Source organism: Culex quinquefasciatus, chromosome 3 (assembly GCF_015732765.1).
Source record: "Culex quinquefasciatus strain JHB chromosome 3, VPISU_Cqui_1.0_pri_paternal, whole genome shotgun sequence".
In the NCBI taxonomy this organism is placed as follows: Eukaryota; Metazoa; Arthropoda; class Insecta; order Diptera; family Culicidae; genus Culex; species Culex quinquefasciatus.
In genome coordinates this window covers 15,069,540-15,094,312 of record NC_051863.1, presented here as the reverse complement: position 1 = coordinate 15,094,312, position 24,773 = coordinate 15,069,540, and the positions used below count along the sequence as shown (strand labels likewise).

The 24,773-nt window shown below is 37.4% G+C and overlaps 2 protein-coding genes and 1 non-coding gene across 3 annotated transcripts; all 3 read right to left on the bottom strand.

Annotated features, from left to right (window-relative positions):
* On the bottom strand, positions 1 to 14,075 carry LOC6042891 (sodium-coupled monocarboxylate transporter 1). The gene is made up of 10 exons (XM_038265757.1): positions 13,631 to 14,075; positions 5,700 to 5,859; positions 2,208 to 2,273; positions 2,089 to 2,140; positions 1,770 to 1,837; positions 1,432 to 1,586; positions 1,113 to 1,362; positions 674 to 1,054; positions 432 to 613; positions 1 to 373 (listed from the first exon to the last, which is right to left on the bottom strand). Exons 1-10 carry the CDS (start codon positions 13,831 to 13,833, stop codon positions 91 to 93), a joined length of 1,800 nt encoding a protein of 599 aa, XP_038121685.1. The 5' UTR covers positions 13,834 to 14,075; the 3' UTR covers positions 1 to 90.
* A 6,475-nt stretch (positions 14,076 to 20,550) lies between these two features.
* On the bottom strand, positions 20,551 to 20,623 carry Trnar-ucu. Its single transcript has one exon. It is a non-coding gene; the product is annotated as a tRNA-Arg (tRNA).
* A 140-nt stretch (positions 20,624 to 20,763) lies between these two features.
* On the bottom strand, positions 20,764 to 23,752 carry LOC6042883 (small G protein signaling modulator 3 homolog). The gene is made up of 2 exons (XM_038264486.1): positions 23,512 to 23,752; positions 20,764 to 23,446 (listed from the first exon to the last, which is right to left on the bottom strand). Exons 1-2 carry the CDS (start codon positions 23,578 to 23,580, stop codon positions 21,098 to 21,100), a joined length of 2,418 nt encoding a protein of 805 aa, XP_038120414.1. The 5' UTR covers positions 23,581 to 23,752; the 3' UTR covers positions 20,764 to 21,097.
* Between the last annotated feature and the right edge of the window lie 1,021 nt (positions 23,753 to 24,773).

Below are 24,773 nucleotides of genomic sequence, written 5' to 3'. Positions count from 1 at the left end.
TTATTTTCTTATTTATCATTATTATTATAAATCCATCATCATACAATAAAATAGGAACACTTGCATCTTCCGCAAAATACCCGCGCCTCCTCAAAGCTGCGACTCTTTCAAAATCTCGTCGTGATTACAACCCCCCGTCGAATTGTTCAACCTCGCCTTAACCTCTTTCCCGTTGCATCCGCTTCCAGTCGCTTCTTCCTTCTCCCCTCCGTACACGTACCGCCGCACGAATCCCGCCAGCAGATCCGGCGCCACCGTCTTGGGATCGTTCCGTCCGTAGACCAGGGTACACGCCAGCGACACCAAGATCGTAACGGCCGCCCCCAGGAAGGTGTACCACATGTAGCACACCCGGAACAGAGGGAAGATGTCCCTGGAAGAAGATGGAGTTTGAAAAAAAAATGACGTTTCCAGGTCGGAATCGGACTCACTCGGCGGCCACGGAGCTCGTGACGGTGGCGTTCAGGGCGGACCGGTCAAACTCGTAGCTGCACTCCTCGACGGACATCTGCTTGTGGGGGTAGGTTATGGCACCGGTTGCGACCGCGTACTGGGCCTTAAGGCTGAGCCAGGACATGAACAGGACGCCGACGATGCCTCCCGTAAGGGCGCTCTGTGAAGAAATTCAGGGAGGTTTGAGTCTTGGCTGATGGGATTGGTGGAGTATACTCACCCTGGACTCAACCCAAGGAATCAGGATGCCTAGCGTGAAAGTGCCTAGTAATGGTCCGTTGGTGATGGCTTCGAGACTCATGGTCAGCTGGAGAACCGTGCCCATCTTCTCGACCACAAAGACCAGCGCGGCGCAAAGGGCACCGACGCCAACGACGACGGAGCGCATGATCCAGTTGATGGCCAGCGGCGAAAGCGGCTTCTTCACGTAAGGCTTGACAAAATCTTCCAAAATGACGGCAGACATTGAGTTCAGACAGGTCGACAGCGAACTCAGCGCCGCGCTGAACACTCCAGCTACGAAAAGCCCAGGAAGGCCAGGAAGTTCCCCGAGGATGTCCATCACAAACAGTGGGAGCAGTTGGTCCTTGGCTTTGGCGAGCTGAAATGTTGCATGGCGTGAAATATTTCAAACTGACGTTTAGCAAATACACACGCACCTTGGTCGTCAACGGGTCGCAGTTTTGGTAGGTCGCGTAGATCAACAGGCCGCAGTAGCTGCACAACGCCATCAGCAGACAAACTCCAAAGACAAAGATCCACAGAGCCCGCCGACCAGCCTTCACCGACGGCAGCGACAGGTACCGCTGGATCATGTTCTGACTGACGGCGTTCGTCTGTAGCCAGTACACGAACCCACCGATCAACTGTGACCACAGGGTGTGCCGCGTGGTCGGGTTGATGTCAAAGCTACAAACAAAAAAACAGAACGTTATTACCCAAGACTTGCGTTGGAAACCCCCAAAACCATGACCATACTTGGGCCTCTCCAACCGACCAGTTTCCCAGGCACTCCTGAACACAACATCCGATCCTCCCAGGTCGATGGTTCCCTTGACGGCCACCAGCACGAGCGCGCCGAACATCGAAAAAGTCTGCACGACATCGGTCCAAACGACCGCTTTGAGGCCACCCTAAAGAAGGTTAAAATACATTAATCCCAAAATTTCAACGAACCAATCCAACATACCAATGAAATCGGTCGAATCATGCAAGTTCATCTACTATGAAGTACATGCAAGAACATGAGGGCGTCTGTCCTACAAATGAAATATTTCCAGCTTAGCTAGGACGCAAACCAGGACGCCATTTCTTACCACACAGGTGTAAAACACGCACACGACACAAACAATAGGAGTGATCACGTGGATGTTGACGCCGGTCACTGGGGGGTGGTGGTGGTGGTGGTGTTTAGGTAAAAGAGAAAAGTGTAGACGAAATACAGTAAAAGATTAATAATTTGTGTAACGTTCAATTAAGGAGGTATTCAATTGCAGGAAAACTTAATTTGAATTCAAATTAGACAAGATTCAAACCTTGGAATATTTTATGTGTCTTGTCTTATTTATGTTTTTGGCAGTAGAATGGCACCTTAAGATAAACTATTTCAATCACAAAAAAGTAGAAAAAAAATACCTTGATTAAAAGCAAGTGCTGGAACGTAGATAACTATTGGTAAGTAACCAATCTGTTGGGGGAAAATATAATATTATTAAATGGATTAAATTTGGCCTCTTATGACAAATAAAACTTACATTCATTATGGTAAACATCACTGAACCGAACATTCGTAACCGTTTATCGAAACGTATCTCCAGGTACTGAAACAGAAAACATTGAAATAAAAGTTTTTGTTATTAAAAATAGCCCTATTAAACTAATTATCTCTAAAAGGTGACGAATGGCTCCATTTCGATTACAGTCACCCTGATCAAATAAACAAGTTTGGAACATTACCATTTTTTCTTGAAAGCTGGTTGTACAATTTTCTGAACTTTACGAACAAAAATATGTTTTAGGAGGGATGGGGAACGGATAAAAAAAATAATATTTATCAAAAAATTTACCCAAATCTGACTTGAACTTGAACACAGAATTCTGCTCTCTCTCCTGCGTCAAGGTTGATAGTTTCACATAGAAACCAAAAATATGACCACAAAAAAAATATTTTGACAAGTTGGATCAATTCCGAGGGCAGATTCAGATTCAGCGAGCAAAATTGCATGATTAAATATATAGCTGGACAATTTTTTTGAATTTCGTTAGGGTGGTCCCTTGAAAAGTAGACACTTTCAAATGCAGATATCTCGAATCAAAAGAAAAACACTCCTGAGATTTTTTCAGCGTTTGTAGTGCTAGATCCCTTTCGAATGCAACCTGGCATTTAAAGTTTGGCCTACGCTTTTCGAGATATATAAATTTTAAATTTACCTCTTTTTACCTTTTAATGGCCCTAACTTTTGTCCTTTAAGTCCAAATTGACTTGTAAAAAAATAAAATTTTGGAAACAACATTCTAGAAGACAAAAAAAATCTCAAAAATATTTCTGAAAAGTTCTCAAAAATCCCCCTTATCGTGAACCACCCTAACCAAACCAAAAGTTCCCCTTTTCCATTTGCAACAACTTTTCTGAAGACAGCAAAGCTTCACCATCCCTCGGAAAATCCATTTTCCACTTAATTTTGCGTTGTAGAGGGGGAGAATAAATATTGAGCAATTCCAGCTCAAATAAGGATTTTTTCTGGTACTTTTGTATCCGACCCTCTCCGATTTCAATGAAACTTTGTAGACATGTTATCCTAGGCCTATATAAGCCATTGTTGTGTATATGGAGCCAATAGTACTTGAAAATAACATTTGAGAAGGGCGTTAGGTATTTAAATATTTTTGTATTTTGCAATTTAAAAATTACTGTATCTCGAAGCCGTTGCATCGTATCAAAAAGTGGTCAAAGGCAAACTTATAGGAAATTGGACAGGCTTTCTGAAAAAAATACACTGAAACAAAAATACACGCCACTTCTATGAGATTTTTCAGTTTTTAAGTTTAAAAGTTAAATTTGATGGTGATGTCACGATTTTTTTTTTTCGCTCAAAATTTTTGAGGAAATAGCCTAAAATGTTACAAAAAGACTCACGAAAAATGCAGGATGGTATGTCTCTCCTAAAACAATTTAAAAAAATCATTTACTGCAACTGTTTTTTTGAAAAGTGGTCTAAACGTCAAAATTTTTCGGAACCGATAGTGGGAATCGAATCTCCAGACAATTTTACCTAAAAGTCTCTATATTGACCATTGTCCTAAGTCCAATCCTTGGGAAGATACAGTGGTTTTAAAAATAAAAATGTTGAAAAATAGGTTTTTTAGTGGTTTTTGGCAATTTCTATATGACAGACTTGGTTTTTCAGTCTCGTAAATATTTTACCGGAAAGCTCGTCCAATTTCCCATAAGTGGACAGCATTTCAATTAAATGTATGGGCTTACAGATATAAGTTTAATTACATTGCTCATAACTGTAAATAGAATATTTTTTTCAGTGTGGTAGAAACCTGGATACTAAATAAGCTTACGTAAATAATAAGACAAGTCAAATTGAAAAACTGTCAAAGGCAAACTTACGGGAAATTGGACGAGCTTTAAGGTAAAAATATTTTCGAAACTGAAAAATCAAGTCTGTCATATAGAAAAAGCCAAAAACCATCAAAATAGTAGTTTATGCAACAAGTAGCAAAAAGAGGATTTTTTCAGCACGAGTCGTACATTTATCCAACGAGGTTCACCGAGTTGGATAAATACGAAGAGTGCTGAAAAAATCAAGTTTTGCAACGAGTTCCATACAACATTTTTTGCAATTCCAAAAAACACACACTGAGTGAAATTTTATGTCAAATTTTCATGTATTTTGTCAAAAAATCGTTTAAATCAAAAAAATGTTGAAAAGTGCTGAAAAGTTCAGCACCCATTTGAGTGCTGAAAAGTAGAACTTTTCAGCATTTATTTTGAAATGTTTTGCTATTCGATTCTGTTATTTTTGGTACAGAAAAGTAGGCTATTTCGTCGTTCAAGAATGACAGGAAAAGTAAATAGTTTCACGACGGAATTGCAAAAAAGCAGTTTTTTCAACATTATTAAGTTTAAAGCCGCTGTAACTTCGCAAGGATTGGACTTAGGACAATGGTCAATATGGAGACTTTTATGTAAAATTGTCTGGAGAATCGATTCCTAGTATCGGCTTTTTAAAATTTTGACGTTCAGACCACTTTTCCAAAAAACAGTTTTAGTAATTGATTTTTGTAATTTTTTTTAGGAGGGACATACCATTCTGCATTTTTTGTGAGTCTTTTTGTAACATCTTAGGCTATTTTCACAAAAAAGTTGAACGAAAAAAAATCGTGACTTCACCTTGAAATTTAACTTTTAAACATAAAAATTGAAAAATCTCATAGAAGTGGCGTGTATTTTTCTTTCAGTGTATTTTTTCAGAAAGCCCGTCCAATTTCCTACAAGTTTGTCTTTGACCACTTTTTGGTACGATGCAACGGCTTCGAGATACAGTCATTTTTAAATTACAGAATACAAAAATATCTAAATAACTTTCGCCCTTCTCAAATGTCATTTTCGAGTATTATTGGCTCCATATACACAAAAATGGCTTATAAAGGCCTAGGATAACATGTCTACAAAGTTTCATTGAAATCGGAGAGGGTCGGGTACAAAAGTACCAGAAAAATACCAGATTTGAGATGGAATTGCACCATAACAACCCTGCAACTACCACCACAATCAACAGCAGACGTCGCCGGTGTTGACATCGCACCGAAAAGCGCGCGCAGTTGAAAGCGTCGCGACGCCACCAGACCGGTAGCAGCACGTGTTTGCGAGAGCAAACAGAATCGTGCTTGACTTTCGCTCTCACTGTCGAATGGCAAACCGTTTGATTGTGTACAATTAACAATTCTGTGAATGGCGAAAGTGGCCAAGCGCCACTACAACAATTTATTTTTGTTATGGTAGTTTGCTGCTCGCTATTTGCATGTAATATCGGGGAAAGGTTCTTCACTCGATCACTTTGCTAGTGGTAGTTGGAGGGATTTACTTTCCGAAACAATCATTTCGGACGATGATTCAATTAGATAATCGTGTTGGCCCCATAAAAAAAAAACACCCGCGCATTCGAAATGTTGATGACGAAATTGAGTTCGTTAGACTTTTTGTTTTTTTTTTTTTTCAATGGTTGGTACGTTACCTCGTAGGTGGAAGTGATGTTTAGCTTGTGAAACACGGGCAGATAGATAAAGCCCATAACAAGGCCCATCGCGATGACACCGAGAGCCACGTACACGTACTGGATTCCGAAGGAGTAAACCTCGGTTGGTAGTCCTAGCAGGGTGATGCCGGAAATGAAACTGAAAGAAGAAATGTGTTTTTGTTAGAGTTGTTGAATCTCACAGTTGAACAAATTTTGGTAAGAACCTGCCGCCAAAATCCTGAAACGACGTTTTTCCCAAAATCTTCAAAAAACAAGAAAAAGATGAAATTTTTTAATAAAAATATCCAAATACTTGGCAAACTAAAATAACCAGATGTGAAACAAAAATTTTTAAAGCATCTTTTGGTAATACAAACACTAAAAAAATGAATTCTGCTTTCAAAAACTCAAAAACTCTTAGAATTCATAAAAAATCTTTTATTTTTCCGATGAAATTCAAAGTTTGTAAAAAGCTTTTAAATGTCGCGTTTGACAGAACTAAATTTGTTTTTTTAGCAATATTTGTTTACCTTTCTTTTTGGGCAAATTTTCTAAAAGGGGAGAGACAAAAACTTCAGATGAATGTATTGGGCTAACTTTTTGAAAAAAAAAAATTTCAAAATGCTTTTAGAACAGAGTGCATTTTTTTACTGTTCAGCAGAGGGAGAGGGTCTGAGAGTGTGTGAATGGATTTGGCATTTTGTACGTTATTTGAAGATGACGCCTTGTTTAAAAAAAATCAATTCCTTTTTTACAATACATTGAGAGTTTTTCTATTTAGCCTAGATCCACTTAAAACTGACCTGTTATACAATTGACTTCATATCAATTCTTTGGAATGCTCTCTTACCAATTTTCCAGCTAATCGAAAAAAAAACATTTTTGGAATGAACATACATGAACAATATTTGAAAACATTACTATTTACCTGACATTAACCCTCAACTGACCTTAACATGAAAATGGAGCATCTTATCATAAAAAAATGGATTTCAAATTTAATTTCACTTTTCAAAATGTTTCTTTAAAAAAAATAACATTTCTATTGTTTTTTTTTAAATCATGAAAAAAAAATGAAAATAAGTTGAAGTTTTGCAGCGCGCTATGTTTTAAATGTAGGCGGCGCCACAAATGAATTTTCTTGCCTTAAATCGTATGCCTTTCTGCTGGGTTGAAGAACAAAATCGATTATTTCTCACGATTTCAATTTTAATGATATTGGTTGCAAAAGACGGGATTGTTTTTTTTTGTGCTTTAAAATATTTAATGAACATCAAATTTTGCGTGCGCAAACAGGTATGAACTTTTTCTTTAATAAACATGATTTAAATAGAGTTTCCCCGTATATTACAATTAAATAACCAATTATATAGCTGACAACAGATACATTCAAGAATTGTCATTGATTTTTGAAAGACTTTCTTGTAAAATAATTCAATCAACTATCTTCTTTTCTAAATTTACAGTTTTTTCATAAAATTATCAAAGAAGAATTGGAACATTGTACAGCAAAATATTGGATTTTTTTTTAATTCGAATCTGGCATAAGTTTTATAAAAATGTTGAATCTGTAGGTAAAACCACATTCAAATTAAAAATCATAGATTTACCCTACTTGTTCATAGGATGAGTCCTTTGTCTTAGCTGAAAAACCTCTATCCAAAAACATTAAAAAAATAATATGGGTTTGAGAATATCACTTTTAGTGCATTTTTTTCTGGAGTGTTCCTATCATCATCAAGATGCAGAATTTCTCGCACCCCCTAGCCGATTTACCGAAAAAAGTCACTTTTTTGAACAATTTTTTTAAAATCGCTTGGAATCAATACAAAAACTGATTCGATTAGGTGTGTATTATCTTCAAACGGTTTTTGTCCAGAGATTAAGATGCACTATCAGTATTGGACCAAAATTTAAGCTTTTGGACCTTCCCAGGCGGATTTATGTCGAAAAAATCGCATTTTTTTCGAAACTTTTTTTCAGAAATTCTCATTTAATTTTGGGTATACTGCCCATAATTGAAAATTCGGCTATTATGCCAAATCAAGTATTCCGAGAAAAACGCGTTTTAGTGTTTGTCACAAAATCTCTGTCAAGGCTATTTCCCATAAGAGTGGCATATTAGCCGTTTGGTTTTTCGCATCGGCAGCCAAGTCTAAACACTATTTCAGTGAAATTCATGTTCCAGAAGATGCGTTGGAACATCCTCTACCACCTGGTGCTAATATCTCGTTTTTGCCAAAAGTGGATATTAGCCGTTTTTTCAATGGTGGGCAGTATAGCCTATTTTTCCCAGTAAAACCAATACATGCATCTTGTAAAATTTTAAAAATTTTAGCATCAGCATTAGCATTAGCAATAAAGGTCGCAAAATTCCGGATGGCTGCACAACGCTTAACTTGCTGTTTAACTGTAATTAAACGTATGATAGCACTAGACTCTCATCCGGTTACAATATTCCAACACGGGAGATACCATGTTTTCCTCTTTAGATGAGCGTGTAATACTATCCAGTAAGATAACGGGCTCCTGGCCGGTACCTTGCTAACCTCGGGGATTGGAAGGTATGTTAGTGAACATCTATCTAGAATGCGCAGAGATCTCTACGTCACCTAGTGGTATAGATGTTTGTAGGGAGGTTTTGGACTCAATGTTAGTAAATTGAACGTTTGTTTTTTTTAACACCACCACCACCACCACCAAAACCATACCATCACCACAAAAAGTCATGCTAGATTTTAATACAAATACATTACAAAACGAACACAACAATAAAACCATCTTCCTGGCCCTGCTGCCCACACGATACTGACGCGCAATAATATTAATTACCACAATGACCCCCCACTGCATGCATGACTGGAACATGAACACGAACATAGCACAAAGAGAACACCACAAAAATCCACCTTCCCATCACCACTGCTTGCACGATACTCATCTTGTAAAATTTAAAAAAAAATCTTGTAAAATTTTATGGCGAACATTTTTCTATCTAAGAAAATGCAATTTCGACACTCCACAGCCGAGATATTTAAATTTTAGTGAGAAAAAAAGTTCCAATTTTCAAAATTTTCTCAGAATTCTGAAGCAAGGCCTACTAATTACATGATGTTGCAAGCATATGTCTGAAAGGTCAAGGATTGTCCACTCTCCATATCAAAAAGATTTGTTTTGTATGGAAATAATCCAAAAGCTTAAATTTTGGTCCAATACTGATAGTGCATCTTAATCTCTGGACAAAAACCCATCGTTTGAAGATAGTACACACCTGATCGAATCAGTTTTTGTATTGATTCCAAGCGATTTTAGAAAATTTGTCCAAAAAAGTGACTTTTTTCAGCAAATCGATTAGGGGGTGCGAGAAAGTATTTTATTATTTTTTCTTGTCTAAGAAAACATTGTTTCTATTATTTAAGAAGTGAGCACATGAAATTCCTCGACATGACCTCAAAATGGGACAGGCTTATGGACAGCTGCTTAAGTGGTATGGAGAAATGTTTGAACGAACAAAATGCCTTATTTGATCATTAGTAGGGCTAGTGATTTTTCACGGCAAAAAAAATCGAAATTACGTGGCATGCCAATTACAAAACATGAGCAATTCTCTACCAAAACCGGAAATGGATTTTATTTGTATTTTTTGATTTGGCTCAAACTTTGTGGGGGCCTTCCCTATGACCAAAGAAGCCATTTTGCATCATTAGTTTGTCCATATAAATTTCCATACAAATTTGGCAGCTGTTCATACAAAAATGGTACGTATATATTCGAAAATCTGTAACTTTTGAAGGAATTTTTTGATCAATTTGGTGTCTTCGGCAAAGTTGTTGGTATTGTTAAGGGCTATTTAGAAAAAAATAGGTACACGGAAAAAAATTTCCCGATTTTTTATTAACTTTTTCACAAAACTCAAATTCCCAAAATAAGTATTTTTGATTTTCGAGATTTTTTATATGTTTTAGGGGACAAAATCCACAACTTTTGAGCTATAGAGAAACATGGTCAAAATCTGCCGCCGAGTTATGATTTTTGAAAAACTGGTGATTTTGGAAAAAATCGAAATTTCATACATAAAATTTTTAACCTCATTTTTTTATGCAAAATTGAATTTGCAATCGAAAAGTACTTTACAGATTTTTTGATAAAGGGCTCCATTTTCAAGATATAGCCACCGAAAGTTTGATTTTAGCGAAATATTTGCAGTTTTTCAATTTTTAAAAATAGTGACCATGAGTGACCATTTCCAAAAATATTTTTTTTGAAAAGTTCAGAAAATTTGCTATAAAATTGTCTAAGAGACATTGAAGATTGGACATCTGGTTGCTGAGATACAGCGGCTAAAAGAAAAAGAAACACGAAAATTGAAGTTTTCTAAGTCTCGCCCAAACAGCCCACCATTTTCTAATGACGATATCTCAGCAATTAATGGTCCGATTTTCAATGTTAATACATGAAACATTCGTGAAATTTTCCGATCTTTTCGAAAAAAATATTTTGAAAAAAAATAAATCAATACTAGCATTTTTAATGGGCATAATATTCAAAGTTTGACCCTTTTAAAATGTTAGCCTTGATTTATTTTTTTTTCAAAATATTTTTTTCGAAAAGATCGGAAAATTTCACGAATGTTTCATGTATTAACATTGAAAATCGGACCATTAATTGCTGAGATATCGTCATTAGAAAATGGTGGGCTGTTTGGGCGAGACTTAGAAAACTTCAATTTTCGTGTTAAGCCGCTGTATCTCAGCAACCAGAGGTCCAATCTTCAATGTCTCTTAGACAATTTTATAGAAAATTTTCTGAACTTTTCAAAAAATATTTTTAGAAATGGTCACTCATGGTCACTATTTTTAAAAATTGAAAACTGCAAATATTTCGCTAAAATCAAACTTTCGGTGGCTATATCTTGAAAACGGAGCCCTTTATCAAAAATCTGTAAAGTACTTTTCGATTGCAAATTCAATTTTCATAAAAATGAGGTCAAAAATTTTATGTATGAAATTTCGATTTTTTCCAAAATCACCAGTTTTTCAAAAAATCATAACTCGGCGGCAGATTTTTTGACCATGTTTCTCTATAGCTCGAAAGTTGCGGATTTTTGTCCCCTAAAACATATCAAAAAATCTCGAAAATCAAAAAATACGTATTTTGGGAATTTGAGTTTTTGTAAAATAGAAGTTAATAAAAAAATCGGGAAATTTGTTTTTCCGTGTACCTATTTTTTTCTAAATAGCCCTTAACAATACCTACAACTTTGCCGAAGACACCAAATTGATCAAAAAATTCCTTCAAAAGTTACAGATTTTCGAATATTTACGTACCATTTTTGTATGAACAGCTGCCAAATTTGTATGGAAATTTATATGGACAAACTAATGATGCAAAATGGCTTCTTTGGTCATAGGGAAGGCCCCCACAAAGTTTGAGCCAAATCAAAAAATACAAAAAATAAAAATGGTCGAAATCGGCCGGTTTTGTAGAGAATTGCTCACATTGAAATTTCACGGCAATTTCACGGTACTCTGAAAACTGCTCAAAATAAACGTTAAATGTATTCTTTTAGCAAAATTATTAACAGAAAAGTGTCTTAAAAGTAAGCAGTAGTTCTAGATACAAAATAAAACCCCCTGACACAAATTATTCATTTAAAAAAAAAGGAGCATTGGATTAGTCTTGGGAAATTTTGAAGAATTTCCGCCAGTTGAATTCAAGATTATTTTATAAGATTTTGCAAACAAATGTAAAAATTGAGTGTATCCCGCTTACTCCAATAACATTAGGTTTTCACATTGGTTTACAGGACCTTATAAAAAAGGCAAGATTTTATTATTCAGCTGTTTCAATTTTATTGAGATTTTACAAATTAATTTGCTTAAATACCTCCAAAAGAAGCATGTCATTCAAACTAGAATCATTAAAATAAGTGCAATACATATTTTTTTATGCTTTCCCTAATTTCAGCAATACGGGAAAATTTTAGTTTTTAATAAAGTTTACGCACTACTTCATTAAAAGCAGTTGTAACATTTATTGATAGTTCAAGAAAAAATATAATACATTGCAAAATGGTTTACATATATGTTTTCATTATTTATTATTTTACTAATCAATTGAATCAAAACACGTAACTTATATTCCAAAATTTTAAATGCAATTTGTTCATCGTTGTATAATATAGTTGATTATTGATCCTTTCACTGTAACTTGGATTTTCCCGCACTTATTTCTCGCACTTTTGACAACAACATTTAAAAAAAACTAGGCAACCAGCTTTTGTTTGTTTACATTTCCAGTCGCAGTTTCCACCAAACTGGACGTTTCACACTTTTAAATTGCGATTGACAGCTGAAAAACGATCGGCAACCGGGGCTCGCTTTGACCTTTTTTGTGAAAATTTTAAATTTTCCAAGACAGTTTGACAAGTCGCAATAGTGCGATCGGTAGCAATAATATAGTGCGAAGTCCATGTTAGTGGGAATTGCGCAATAAATAAAGTTATTTTATAAAAATTTAAAAAGGGAGCAATTCCATGTCAAATAGGGAATCGGTTGTACCCGACCCTCTCCGATTTCAATGAAACTTTGTAGACAAGTCTGGAGTTTTTTTTGAAAAGGACCAATAAACCAAATTTTCAGTTTTTGCTTTTTGGGTGTTTTTCAATACCCCTGACTCAAGGCGGTTCTAAAAACACTCAAAAAGCAAAAACTGGAAAATTGGTTTATTGGACCATTTCAAAAAAACTCCAGAAGTTATCCTACGCTTATATAAGCCATTTTTGTGTATATGGAGCCAGTTACACTCGAGAATGACATTTGAGAAGGGCGTAAGTGTTTTAAATATTTTTGTATTTCGTAATTTAAATATTGCTGTATCTTGAAGCCGTTGCATCGTATCAAAAAGTGGTCAAAGACAAACTTGTAGGAAATTTGACGGGCTTTCCGAAAAAAATACACTGAAAGAAAAAAACACGTCACTTTCATGAGATTTTTTGATTTTTAAATTTAAAAGTCAAATTTGAAGGTGAGCCCACGTTTCTTTTTCGTTCATAATTTTTGTAAAAATAGCCTAAGATGTTACAAAAAGACTCACAAAAAATGCAGGATGGAGCAACTCACCTACAAAAATACAAAAATCATTTACTGAAACTGTTTTTTTCAAAAGTGCTCTAAACATCAAAATTTTCAAAAACCGATTGTCCTAAGTCCAATCCTTGTGAAGATACAGCGGTTTTAAAAATAAAAATGTTGAAAAAATAGGTTTTATGATGGTTTTTGGCAATTTCTTTATGACAGAATTGATTTTTCAGTTTCGAAAATATTTTTACCGAAAAGCTCGTCCAATTTCCCATACGTTTGTCTTTGACCACATTTCAATTGGAAGTATGGGCTTACGAAATACAAAAATATTTAAAACACTTACGCCCTTCTCAAATGTCATTATCGAGTGTAACTGGCTCCATATACACAAAAATGGCTTACATAAGATTTTTTTTTAAATGATAAATAATTTTTATGACTTATGACTAATGTCATCACGTTGACGGCACTCGCCAAAATTTAATTTGATTTGAATTGATTTCACCAATAAAAATCATGTGAAAATAGGCTGTCATAAATTAAAACAAATGACTGACTTAAATTTGAAAGAAAAGCCAGACGTAACCAAGAACGACTTGAAAATTGAACCTATATTTTTCGATTTTTGTAATAATCGAGCATTTAATTAATTGAATGATGATTTCTTTAATTATATCTATGAGATTTTTTTCTTTATTCGTAGAAAGTTTAAATTAGATTTATAGCAACTATAGGATTGATAGAGATCCCAGGAAGATGTGTCCCTTCCTAAAATCTAAATTCCCAAGCTCTAGAATATGGGGGAATCCCCATACTGGTAAGGTGTAAATAACAAAATAACCAAACCTTGCAATCAGCGAGAGCGCGATCGGAAACACCAGCATGGTCCGGCCACCCATCAGGTACTCGGACTCGGTGTTCGGCTTCCGCTGCACAAACCCAAAGTACACCCCAATCATGATGCACAGGAACAGCATCAACACAAACACGAGATAATCCGGCCAGGCAAAGCGCCTCATGTGCTCCACAATATCCTCCAGTTCGCTCATTTTGTGGCCACTTTAGTTTTCAAACCACGGAAACTTTCCACTTGTCACGACAGATCAACGATCTTTAACGGTTGTCCACGCGCCACGCGCCCTCAGTTCTAAAGGATATCTATTTTCGTCCCGGATTAATTGATTGACTACATCTACACACACACAAACACGCGCGCGCGGATTCTCCGACTTTGACTAGCGTCTAATCCGATCCCCGGTCCAACTCGTACTGAGAACTAAGCTGAACGGTAATCCGGTGGTGCTCAACGGTGGACACGATCATCTCCGCGAGATTGATGGTCACAGTCACCAACCGATCCTGAAAAGGCACGGAGGGAAATATTTCTGTAATGTTTGTGTCTTTAAAAATCCTAAATTTCTTAAGTCCTTACAGTTTAAAGAATCGATTGTAAATCAATACTCACATTTCCCTCCGTGTCCACCCCAGCGTCCAGCGTTGCCCCGATGGGATTAGCTTGAACTAAATTAGAGAATTACATTCAATTTAATCCACAACAACCAGCAACGGTTTGCGCGCGCTCCTCTCCGCTCACTTGGCCCAGATTTATGAATAGGTGTTGGAGATCCAATCCGTATTACCCGAATCTCACATGCAAATCTCTCAACTGTCAACTGTTACCTATATATCGCGTGCAGAGCATCTTGGTGCAACCGCAGTAGATGGTCATGTCCCCCGTCAGTCAGTCAATCTTGTCTTGGTGGGACAACCGACTTAAAAGCGACGACGAGACGACACGTGATTGACCCATTTCGCTGGACCGCGTCAACCGAGGTGAAGCGCGTTGATTGGATGATTGGACAAGATTATGAAATTTTTTGGACCGTTACGAATTTTAGAGTCTAGAAGTTACCAAGCAAAATAGAAATGTTGATGAGAAATTTGACATTTGCGAAACCCTAAAAAACAAGCGTTTCCAAAGCCCAAGTTTTGGTACAAATGACTTCCGGACTTGTTTTTCTGTTGGAATTGCATATACAAGTCTCTTTATAATTTTGGCGAGTGTCTTGTCAAAAATATCAAGTTCTGGACGGTTTCAAAAGCAAAAGCAAAGCACCCAAAAAGCAAAAACTGAAAATTTGGTTGATGGACCTTTTAAAAAAAACTCCAGAATTGATCAATACAAATACATCCTGCGTACGAATTTTCTTATTGATTTAAAACTTTCAGCAAATTTGTAGAAACAATTTATTATACACTCAAACCCCAATAGTTTGACACCAACTGTTGTCAAACGAACGGAGTCACTTTTTAGCTTGATACCCCTTTTACACGGATTTCACACATACACTACCAAACGTTTGTTTTGATAATGTGCGTGAGCGCCGTGTAAAAAGTGACAGTTCGTCAATTTAAATGAAAATTCATGTGCAACCAGCTGAAGTCAAATTAAAATACATTCTTCTGCGTTTAAAATAATTTTTAGCATGTTTGGGTTTATTAAAAAATCTTAAGATTTTTTGAAAATTTTCGATCAAAATCTTTTTTTTTCGATACAATTTTTGTTTTTGTCAGATCTTAGATTTTTTGAAAACTAATTATTGCAAAACAACTGAAATAGTGTAAAATGCATTTTAAAACACTTTTTTCATTTAAATGTAGAGACTATGGCTTGTTATTTAAATTTTTATATTTTTTTATTTTTTGCCCCCCCCCCCCCTTGACCTCGGCCAGGGCCGAGAACAAAAACTTTTTTAAATATTTGCATCGGCCTTATTAAAAAAAAAGAAAATAGAAAAAAAAACTTAAAATTGAAGTAAAAACAGTTGAAACTGAAAGAAATAACATTAAGTCTTTTCTTTGTAAATTTTAAGATAACAATCGAAGGTTTTTCATAAATTTAACAATTTTACGAAATAGATATTTTTTCAGTTTGATAATATCAATACAAAAATTATAAGAATTAAATTCAAACATGAAGAATGTTCATGCAATATGTTAAAATTTGATCTCAAGCTTATTTTTGAATTCAGACAATAATTTAATTTATTTAATACTTCATAGGGACGTGGCGTTACATCGTGCTGCCATCTGTTTTTTTTTAAGTGCAAGAGTGGAAAAGTGCTGAGTCATCGTCTAAAAATAGACTGCGTCCTATCTCGCCCAGCAAAATTAAGTCGATAAAGTAGTCGGTTTCGATGAGAAAAAGTGGAAAACGTGGTCTAAAAATAGCGACGCCATTTTGCTGGGCGAGATAGGACGCCGTCTATTTTTAGACGATGACTCAGCACTTTTCCACTCTTGCGCTTAAAAAAACCAGATGGCAGCACGATGTAACGCCACGTCCCTATGGCTTCACGGGCCGGATCCGGCCCGCGGGCCGGACGTTGGGCAGGCCTGAGTTAGACGATAAGATTCCTGATCACTGCAGAAAAAAAATAATTGACAAGACAATATTTTTTATGGATCAACTACGGTTCCATTGAAAAGCACTGCCAAGAAGGGCCGTGATTTTTTTTAATTGAATTTAAAATTCAGTTTAAATCCTTTGCGCTTGTACAAAGGGTCATTATGCTCAGAAAAATAAGCTAATAAATCCAATTTAAGGACCCGATTGACACATTTTTAAAACATGATTTTTCAAAAATCATCTTTTGAATAACAATATTTCAAAATTCTATTCAAATTAACGCTTACATTTGAAATAAATCACCTCAGAGTTTAAGTACACGTTTTCGCAAATCGACTTTTCCTTGTAAATTTTTTACTCGCATGAATTTTATCCGTTCATTCCATATGTCAACAAGAAGCTATAATGCATCCTTAATTTTTCCAAACAAATTTCCATACAATTTTAACAACTGCTACTACAAAATCCTGAATCCTGAGAAGAGATTTTCTGATCGATTTTGTGTCTTCTGTAAAGCTGTAGATTGTAATTTTGAGAAAAAAATAGGTACATAAAATCCCGATTTTTTAACTGACTTTTATACCACCAAATATCTAAACATTCGTCAAAAATCCATTTTTCTACCAATTTTAAATATTTTTAAAACACTGCAGTGGGGCGAGGTGGCAATCTAGCGGGACAAAATTTATAGCGCTCTGGGGATACGTCCTAAAGCTTCGGTGTCTTGAGCAAAGTAGCTCAGAAAAATCAGGGCTATAATTTGGTACTAAAATGTAGTTCCAATTTTGGCCGCATAGGTGGCACTGAAATCTAACTTTTTCCAGTGACCTCCTAGCGAGTTGGTGACTTCGACAAAGTTGTAGATCTGACCAAATTACTTATAGTCTCCGAACATGTCAAAATTCTCAAAAATAACTGTGCTAAGTAACAGTTAGTTTAAAAAGTAGTTATAATTAAGTTATGAATATTGAGTCAATCTAGCGGGACAAAATTTATAGCGCTCTGGGGTTACGTTCTAGAGCTTTGATGTCTTCAGCAAAGTTGCTCAGAAAAATCAGGGCTACATTTTGGTACTAAAATGTAGTTCCAATTTTGGCCGCATAGGTGGCACTGAGATCTAACTTTTTCCAGTGACCTCCTAGCGAGTTGGTGACTTCGACAAAGTTGTAGATCTCACCAAATTACATATAGTCTCCGAACATGTCAAAATTCTCAAAAATAATTGTGCTTAATTACAGTTAGTCTAAAAAATAGTTATAATTAAGTTATGAATATTGAGTCAATCTAGCGGGACAAAATTGCTAGGTTACGTCCTAGAGCTTTAGTGTCTTCAGCAAAGTTGCTCAGAAAAATTAGGGCTACATTTTGGTACTAAAATGTAGTTCCAATTTTTGCCGCATAGGTGGCGCAGAGATCTAACTTTTTCCAGAGACCTTCTAGCGAGTTGGTGTCTTGAAAATAGTTGTAGATCTCACCAAATTACGTATAGTCTCCGAACATGTCAAAATTCTCAAAAATAGCTATGCTAAGTTACAGTTAGTTTGATAATTACACAATTTAGCTTGCGGGCCAAAAAATTGGTTTATTTAAAAAATGAAATAACTTTATTTTAATTAAAGAGACTTAAAAATTATCTATCACTTGAAGTTTTTTTAAATTTCTGTTTTTTTTTTAATTTGGTATTTAAAATAATAGAATAATCATCAATCAAGCCTTCGAACATCTAGTTTCGAGTAGGAATCGAGAACGCCAAGGCAATGCTGTAGAGCGAATAATTTGATTTTTGAAGTTTTATATAGAACTTCCAGAGTTATATAAACTTTTATACTAAGTACATACTGTATTTGCAACAGCCTTATTCCTCCGAGGTGGAATGAGGTGGAAAATTTCTTAATGCAAAGTAATTTTGAGGCTCAGTTTATAAAAAAGGGTAATGACTTTCAAATTAATACAGAATACTAATATTTTCACATTTATTAAAGTTTTCTACCTAAGTCAAATTTGAACGTTTCATAAACATTTCCAAACATGTTTGATGAAAAATTTGACATTTACACTAAAACGTGTGAAATTCTTTCAATTAGAAAGATTTTTAACATTGTGTCGTAAATGAGGTTCAAAAATTGATAAATCATTAGTTTTGTATTAACAAAAATAAATTATAAGCATAACAAAGTTTAAAATAAACCTTAAAAATATCACTTAAAAGTGGCCATTTATTCAACCATTTATTCAAAATAGGTCCGCGGGCCACAAAAAAAAACACCTCACGGGCCATATTTTGTCCCCCCGGCGCTATGTTGACTTTATCTTATGACTATTTTTTAAGCTAACTGTAACTTAGCACAGTTATTTTTGAAAATTTCGACATGTTCGGTTACTATACGTAATTTGGCGAGATCTACAACTTTGTCGAAGACATCAACTCGCTAGAAGGTCACTGGAAAAAGTTAAATCTCAGCGCCACCTATGCGGCCAAAATTGGAACTACATTTTATTACCAAAATGTAGTCCTGATTTTTCTGAGCAACTTTGCTGAAGACATCGAAGCTCTAGGACGTAACCCCAGAGCGCTAGCAATTTTGTCCCGCTAGATTGCCACCTCGCCCCACTGTGGCACTGGAAAGAAGAAATCCTAAAATTTATGAAATTTTTTTTATAATGTTTTTCAAAAGTCAATTTTTGCTGTGTATTTTCACTCACATTCAATATATTTTATATAAAAACGTGTATGCATTCTTTTTTGTTATGTTTTGTTGGTTCAGACGATCTACGAATTTTTATGATATTGCTACCATTTTAGAGTAAAAAAAAAAAGGGAAAAACAAGCAAAAAATTCAAAAAGTAACTACAAAAACATGAAAAAACTAAAAGCAAAAGTAGTGGTAAAATGAGCTAAATACTATTAGAAACAAACAGAAACTAAACAAGATAAATGCAAATAAAAATACTACTCATTTAGCAAGAAATGAAAAGTTGGAAACTAAAAAAGTCATGTTTAGGGTGGTGCAAAATCTTGTACCGGAACTTAACTTTAAAAAAAGAGTAGCTTACGAAAAAAAAATTTTTTTTTGAAAAAAAAATATTTCAAAAATTATTGTCTGATGCAAAATTAAATTTTCAATCGAACATTACTCTATATGATTCACACGGTGCATTTACCTTTTTAAAGTTATAGACAGTGTTAGTTTTTTTTCGATTTTTTTTTGTGATTTAGAAGAATATGTTTTAAAAAGCATCCTCGCAAGCATTGAAAATTTCCCACAATTTGTTTTCACTTGACTTTGGTTGGCTGCTGCTGGTTGCTGAGATACAGACTCTTAAAGAGTTTTATTGTGAAAATTGAGTTTATCTCAGTGTCGTCTAATTATTTAGCTGAAATTTTTCAACTAAAAACTATTGGCCTGAAAAAAAATAAACTTTTGTAAAATTTTCTGCTCTTTCTACAAAAATAAATTAAAATTTTTAAAATCAAGAAACTACTTATTTTGTCGATATTCAAAAAATTAGGGATAATTAGATTACACAGAAAAAACGCATTCCTCACAAAATTGTAACATGCATCGATAGTCTGGTGAAAAAAGTCAAATAAAGTAATTTGCAGGATTGTTTTTTCAAAGAATTAACATTTAAAAAAAAACTCAAATGCTTTTAATTAGATAACGTTACACCTAATCGAATAAAATTTGAAGCTATTTTCATTGTTTTTGCAGTTTGGAAATATTTTTGATTTTTTTCCGAAAAACAAAAAACATTTTTTCATAAAAAAAAAACACTTCTTTTGTAATGATTTTTGCACCATCTACTCCAACACAAAAGATGCCTTTTTTCTTCCTCTAGAACGTACCAAAATTTTAAGAAAAAAAAAAAACCGAAAAGTCCTAATCCTCAACCTAATCTTATCCCTCAACTTTGCCGGAGACACCAAATTGATCAGAAAATCCCTTTTCCTGCTACGGATATTAGAATATTCACATACTTATTTGTATGAATGTACATTAAAACTAGCAGCAACACATTAAAACATGTAAATTCACATATTTTTCGAGGCCATATCACACATTTTTTTCTGACTCAAAATTTGTTTGTTATACAAGTAATATAAGTATAATTATTTAACATGTTTTTTATAACACTTATTTTTGCATTTTCAAACAACTGTTGTTTTTTGAGCACCTGAAAATTTTTAAATGTTTGCATTTTGAGATACATTTTTCGAAATTTTGATATTTATCTGTACATTTTATTTTCTAAAAAAAAGAAGATTTTCAAACAATCCATAAATGAGTAGCACAAAAATTAGCTGTTGAAAAAGGATAGGTATGACGTTGGCAAAAATAATATTTCCGTGAGGATGCATCCCTCGTGGGGATCGAACCCACGACCTTTGGATTAGAAGTCCAACGCGCTATCCGCTGCGCCAGAGGGACAGCTTAATTGGTGGTGTAGAGAATGAGAAGCGCTGCAAATAAAGAAATGGTATATAATTCGCCCGATAGAACTCGATAAAATCAACATATATTTTGTTGGAATTTCTCTTTGGCTGTTTTTAATTGAAACAGTTTTAAAGTTTGGTTTAATAAGTTTATTTATTCGCAAAGTTTGTTACATTGTTTGGTAGTTGTACATATATATTTTAGAAGTAAATATTACAGCATATTTTTATTCCGCAATGTTCCGTTCATAAATGCTACGTTTTTTATGAAACTCAAAACATTTTCCAGACTTAAAACTAATACTGCAAATGCGGCAAGAGGAGAAATGGCCAAAACAGAACGAACGAGACTCTTGTTAACAAATTAAAAAACAAATATGGTGTAAATAAAATAAATCTCATCTGATAAATAAAATTTGCAGGTTGAACTATTTGAACACGCGCCTAGCTACTGTTTTTGTGTTTTTATCTACAGATCCCACGAGAAAAGATGATGCTTGACGAGCATATCGCGGACGCCGTCCTTCAGCGGTTGGCTCTGGCTGGCCGCTTCCCGCTTGGCCGGCAGCTCCCAGTCGGGGTTCAGGTTGAACGCGAACTGGCACAGCAGCCGCAGATCGCACTTGATCTGGACCCAGCCGGGCGAGTAGATGAAGCTCCACGGGTGGTACCACTTTTGGACCATTTCCGAGCAGCTGCACAGGACTTCCATCCACAGGTGGAGGACCTGCTCGTTGAGGCCGAGGCAGATGAGCGAGCGCAGCTTGACGTCCATCTGGGCGTGGGCCGCATCGTGGCTTTGGTTGACGGATTGAACGCAACGGTAGAGGAGTTCCTCTGGGGTGAGGACTTTGCCGTCTTCGTCGAGGCGGTAGGTCTTGCAGAGGACGAGTCGCGAGTAGACGGATTCAAAGTCCTTTTCGACTTCGCGCGTGGCGGCTTCCTCGATGAACAGCCAGGGATGGCACGGGCCGCCGAGGAACGACGGACGACGCATTCCGTGCTCGAGGACTTGCTTAAGGGTGGGGGCGAGCGTTCCGCGGACCAGGTCGGTCACGGTTTCCGAGATGGCGTCGTCTCCGGCGCAGCTGTACTGCTTGCTGCGTTCGTCCAGGAGTTCTACGAACTTTGCGGGGAACCAGCCGCGCAGGCCGTTCAGCTCGCCAACCCAGCAGTGTTCGTCCTTTTGGCTGATGATGGTGATGATGTCGTTCTTGCGAAAACCGAGCTCGTCGTCGTCGTGCCGTTCAAAGTCGTGCAGCGCCTTGGCGCGTCTGCTTCGCGTGCGGGACACGTTGATGTAGTTCTCGTGGTCTTTGGCGTGACTGTCCATCGTGTAATCCGCGACCAGTTTGATATGGGAGGCGAGTTTCGGTTCGATCGCGAGGAAGTGGCGGGCGACCTTTAGGATTGCCTCCCTCAAATCTACCAAGATCTCCGTCTGGCGGATGTTTTTGTTCTTCAACTCCTCGTCGCCGTCGTCGCTACCGAACAGAATCATCTGCAGCATCGACTTGGACTTTTTGACCTGACGCCTGGCCAGATGTTGCTTCGGTAGGTTCGAACCGGCTTCCGGATTGCCGACCAGCCCGCCCTGATCGGCCATCAGATAGGCCAGGTGACGCCGGCGGTGCGTTTCGATCACCATTGGAGACAGCGAGCCGCCGACCTCGGTCGAGATCGCAAACAGGTGCTCCACGTCGTCGATGTCGCCCGGAATGTCCGACAGGGAGTTGAATATCTGGGCGGAATTTTCCAGATTCTCCAGTGATGGTTCCTTGATCTTGAGCAGACCGAGCGTCAGCTGAAACAGCACGATCGACCCATCGTAGAAGAACCAGTCCCAGATCCGGAGCAGAATCTTCATGTGAACCACGCTCGCGAACAGCGTCAGAAACCAGTGCAGCGTTATGAGCGAGAGTTCAATGTCGTGGCTCTTGAGCGTTTCATCAACCCCGGACAGGTAGCTTCCGATGAGCGTTTGCATGACCCGCTGGTCGGCCTGAATCCCAAGCAGCGTGGACGAATAGTACGACGCCGGCAGCAGATCCTCCACAATCGTGGCCATCATCCAGAAGGCGTCCTCTTCTTCCAGCAGCAGCAACAACGACGCCGCTATCACGCCCGTTCCCTGACAATATCCAATGTCCGGATAGAGCCAGGCGATACCACGCAAGATCCGACGCAACCGCGGAACTCCGGTGCTGCTGAGCGAGCTGAAACACGCGTTCGTCGGCATAATCCGCAGCAGATCCTTCTCAATCTGCTTCGAAGTCATCAGAGCATCATTCGACGAAGCCTTCAATATATCCTGATACGTCGTCTCCGACTTCAGCTTCTTCTGCAACGCCCCCGACAGTCGCATCCACATCTGCGGCCGCAACGAGTGCGGAATCCCCTGACGAACCATCGCCCTCAGCTTCTCCGTCCTCGGCAGAACCACCTCAACGCTGTCCCACGTCAACTCAGTAGCCTCCTTATTATGAGAAAACTCCAAATGAGCCACCCACTGCAGCCGCTGCGCCGGATCTTCCATAAACGGAATACTCAACAACCTATTAGAACTCGGCTCCGGTCCGTCCTCCTCCTCCACCCTAAACCCAAACTCATCGAACCGATAGTCCGGCTGGTGGTTCGGCGGCTCGTCCGTCTCCGGCTGCCCCAACTTCGCCAATATATCCTGCGGCCACATCGACGGCGTCAACGCCGAAAACGGCCCCCCAGCCGTCGGCCGAATCTCACTCTCCGAGATGTGCAACCCCTCGGCCAACTCGACCAGCTCACCATCGTCCTCCGAGTTTGCAGATTCTACCTTTTTCTAGAAACAAAACAATCAAAAAAGTGAAATCGCCCTCGACGCCGAAAGAAAAGTCGCAACCTTACCATATGTTCCTCCTTGCCAGCGTAACCTTCGTGGTCACGGGCACCAAACAGGGACTTGGCCACGTCCATCGCGAATACCCACTAAACCCGCACGCGTTAAAAATTCCAACGAGACCAGATTTTTCTTCACCTATCGATTAAACCTGGCTTGGCCACCTCCGCACACGAAAAAAAAACGCTCGCTCGCTCGACGACCCAGTCAGTGATGAATGAGGGGAGAAAACTGTGAATGAGCGAAAAAAAAACGTAAACACGCATCGAAAGTGGGTGGGCTGTGACTCCCACCAACTCCCCCTCCTCACCCCTTTCGTTGACAGCGAAAAGAAAGACAGGTGGCAGCTGAGTGCACGTTGGGATGAACTTGCGCGAAAGGAGTGTAAATTTTCTGACCAACAAACTGCATAAAACTGCACAACACAAATTTGCGCTGACGTTTTTAGGATTTTGAAAAAAAAACAATTCGACGCCAACATTTAAAAAAGCATCATGTACAAACCATGCGTTTTGAGAAAAACGCATTTGAATGTTGAGCATCCATTTTCAATTCCCATTTTAAGATAAAAGCAAAATAAGATGTTCTAATAATAACAAACGATGAAAAACGTTGCGTTCATTGATACTTGATCATCCAAATTCAATAAAACATTATTTCCGTCGTTTTATTTCCGAATGTACATGGCGCTTTGTTCATGATGCTTTTTTCGTCACGAGGTTTATGTAGTCTTTTGTTTGACAGGTTGACAGGGCTATATAAACAGGGACTGCTGATGGCAGAGATTTTGTTTATGTTACTTTATTTAAAATCATGATTAAACAGACTTTACTGAAGTAACTTTTGCTCATTTTTGGTGGAGAGGTAGCTTATTAGGAGTACTTTTAGAATATGCAATAACCCAGCAAGTGTCAAAATGTACATGATGCCTTTCGAAATGTTACCGTCGAATTATGCGTAGAACGGCAGTAAAATTGTCATAATTTTTTGTGATTTATTGAAATGCTCAAATTTACTATTATTTGCAAAATGGGTTGATACTAACGAAACATCGTTTGAAACTATTATTAGCAGGGCTAGTGATTTTTTACGATTTTGCGAATGCCGCGTAATCCGTAAAATTTAACCTTGCCCAGTCACAAAATATTCTAACAGAGTTGGTTCTGCCAGAATCCTGCTAGAGCGTCGTGACTGGTGGCCGTGTTATTTGGTGCATACCGTGAAATGCCGCGGAACTCGAAATAATCTATTGTCAAATACCTCATCAGTG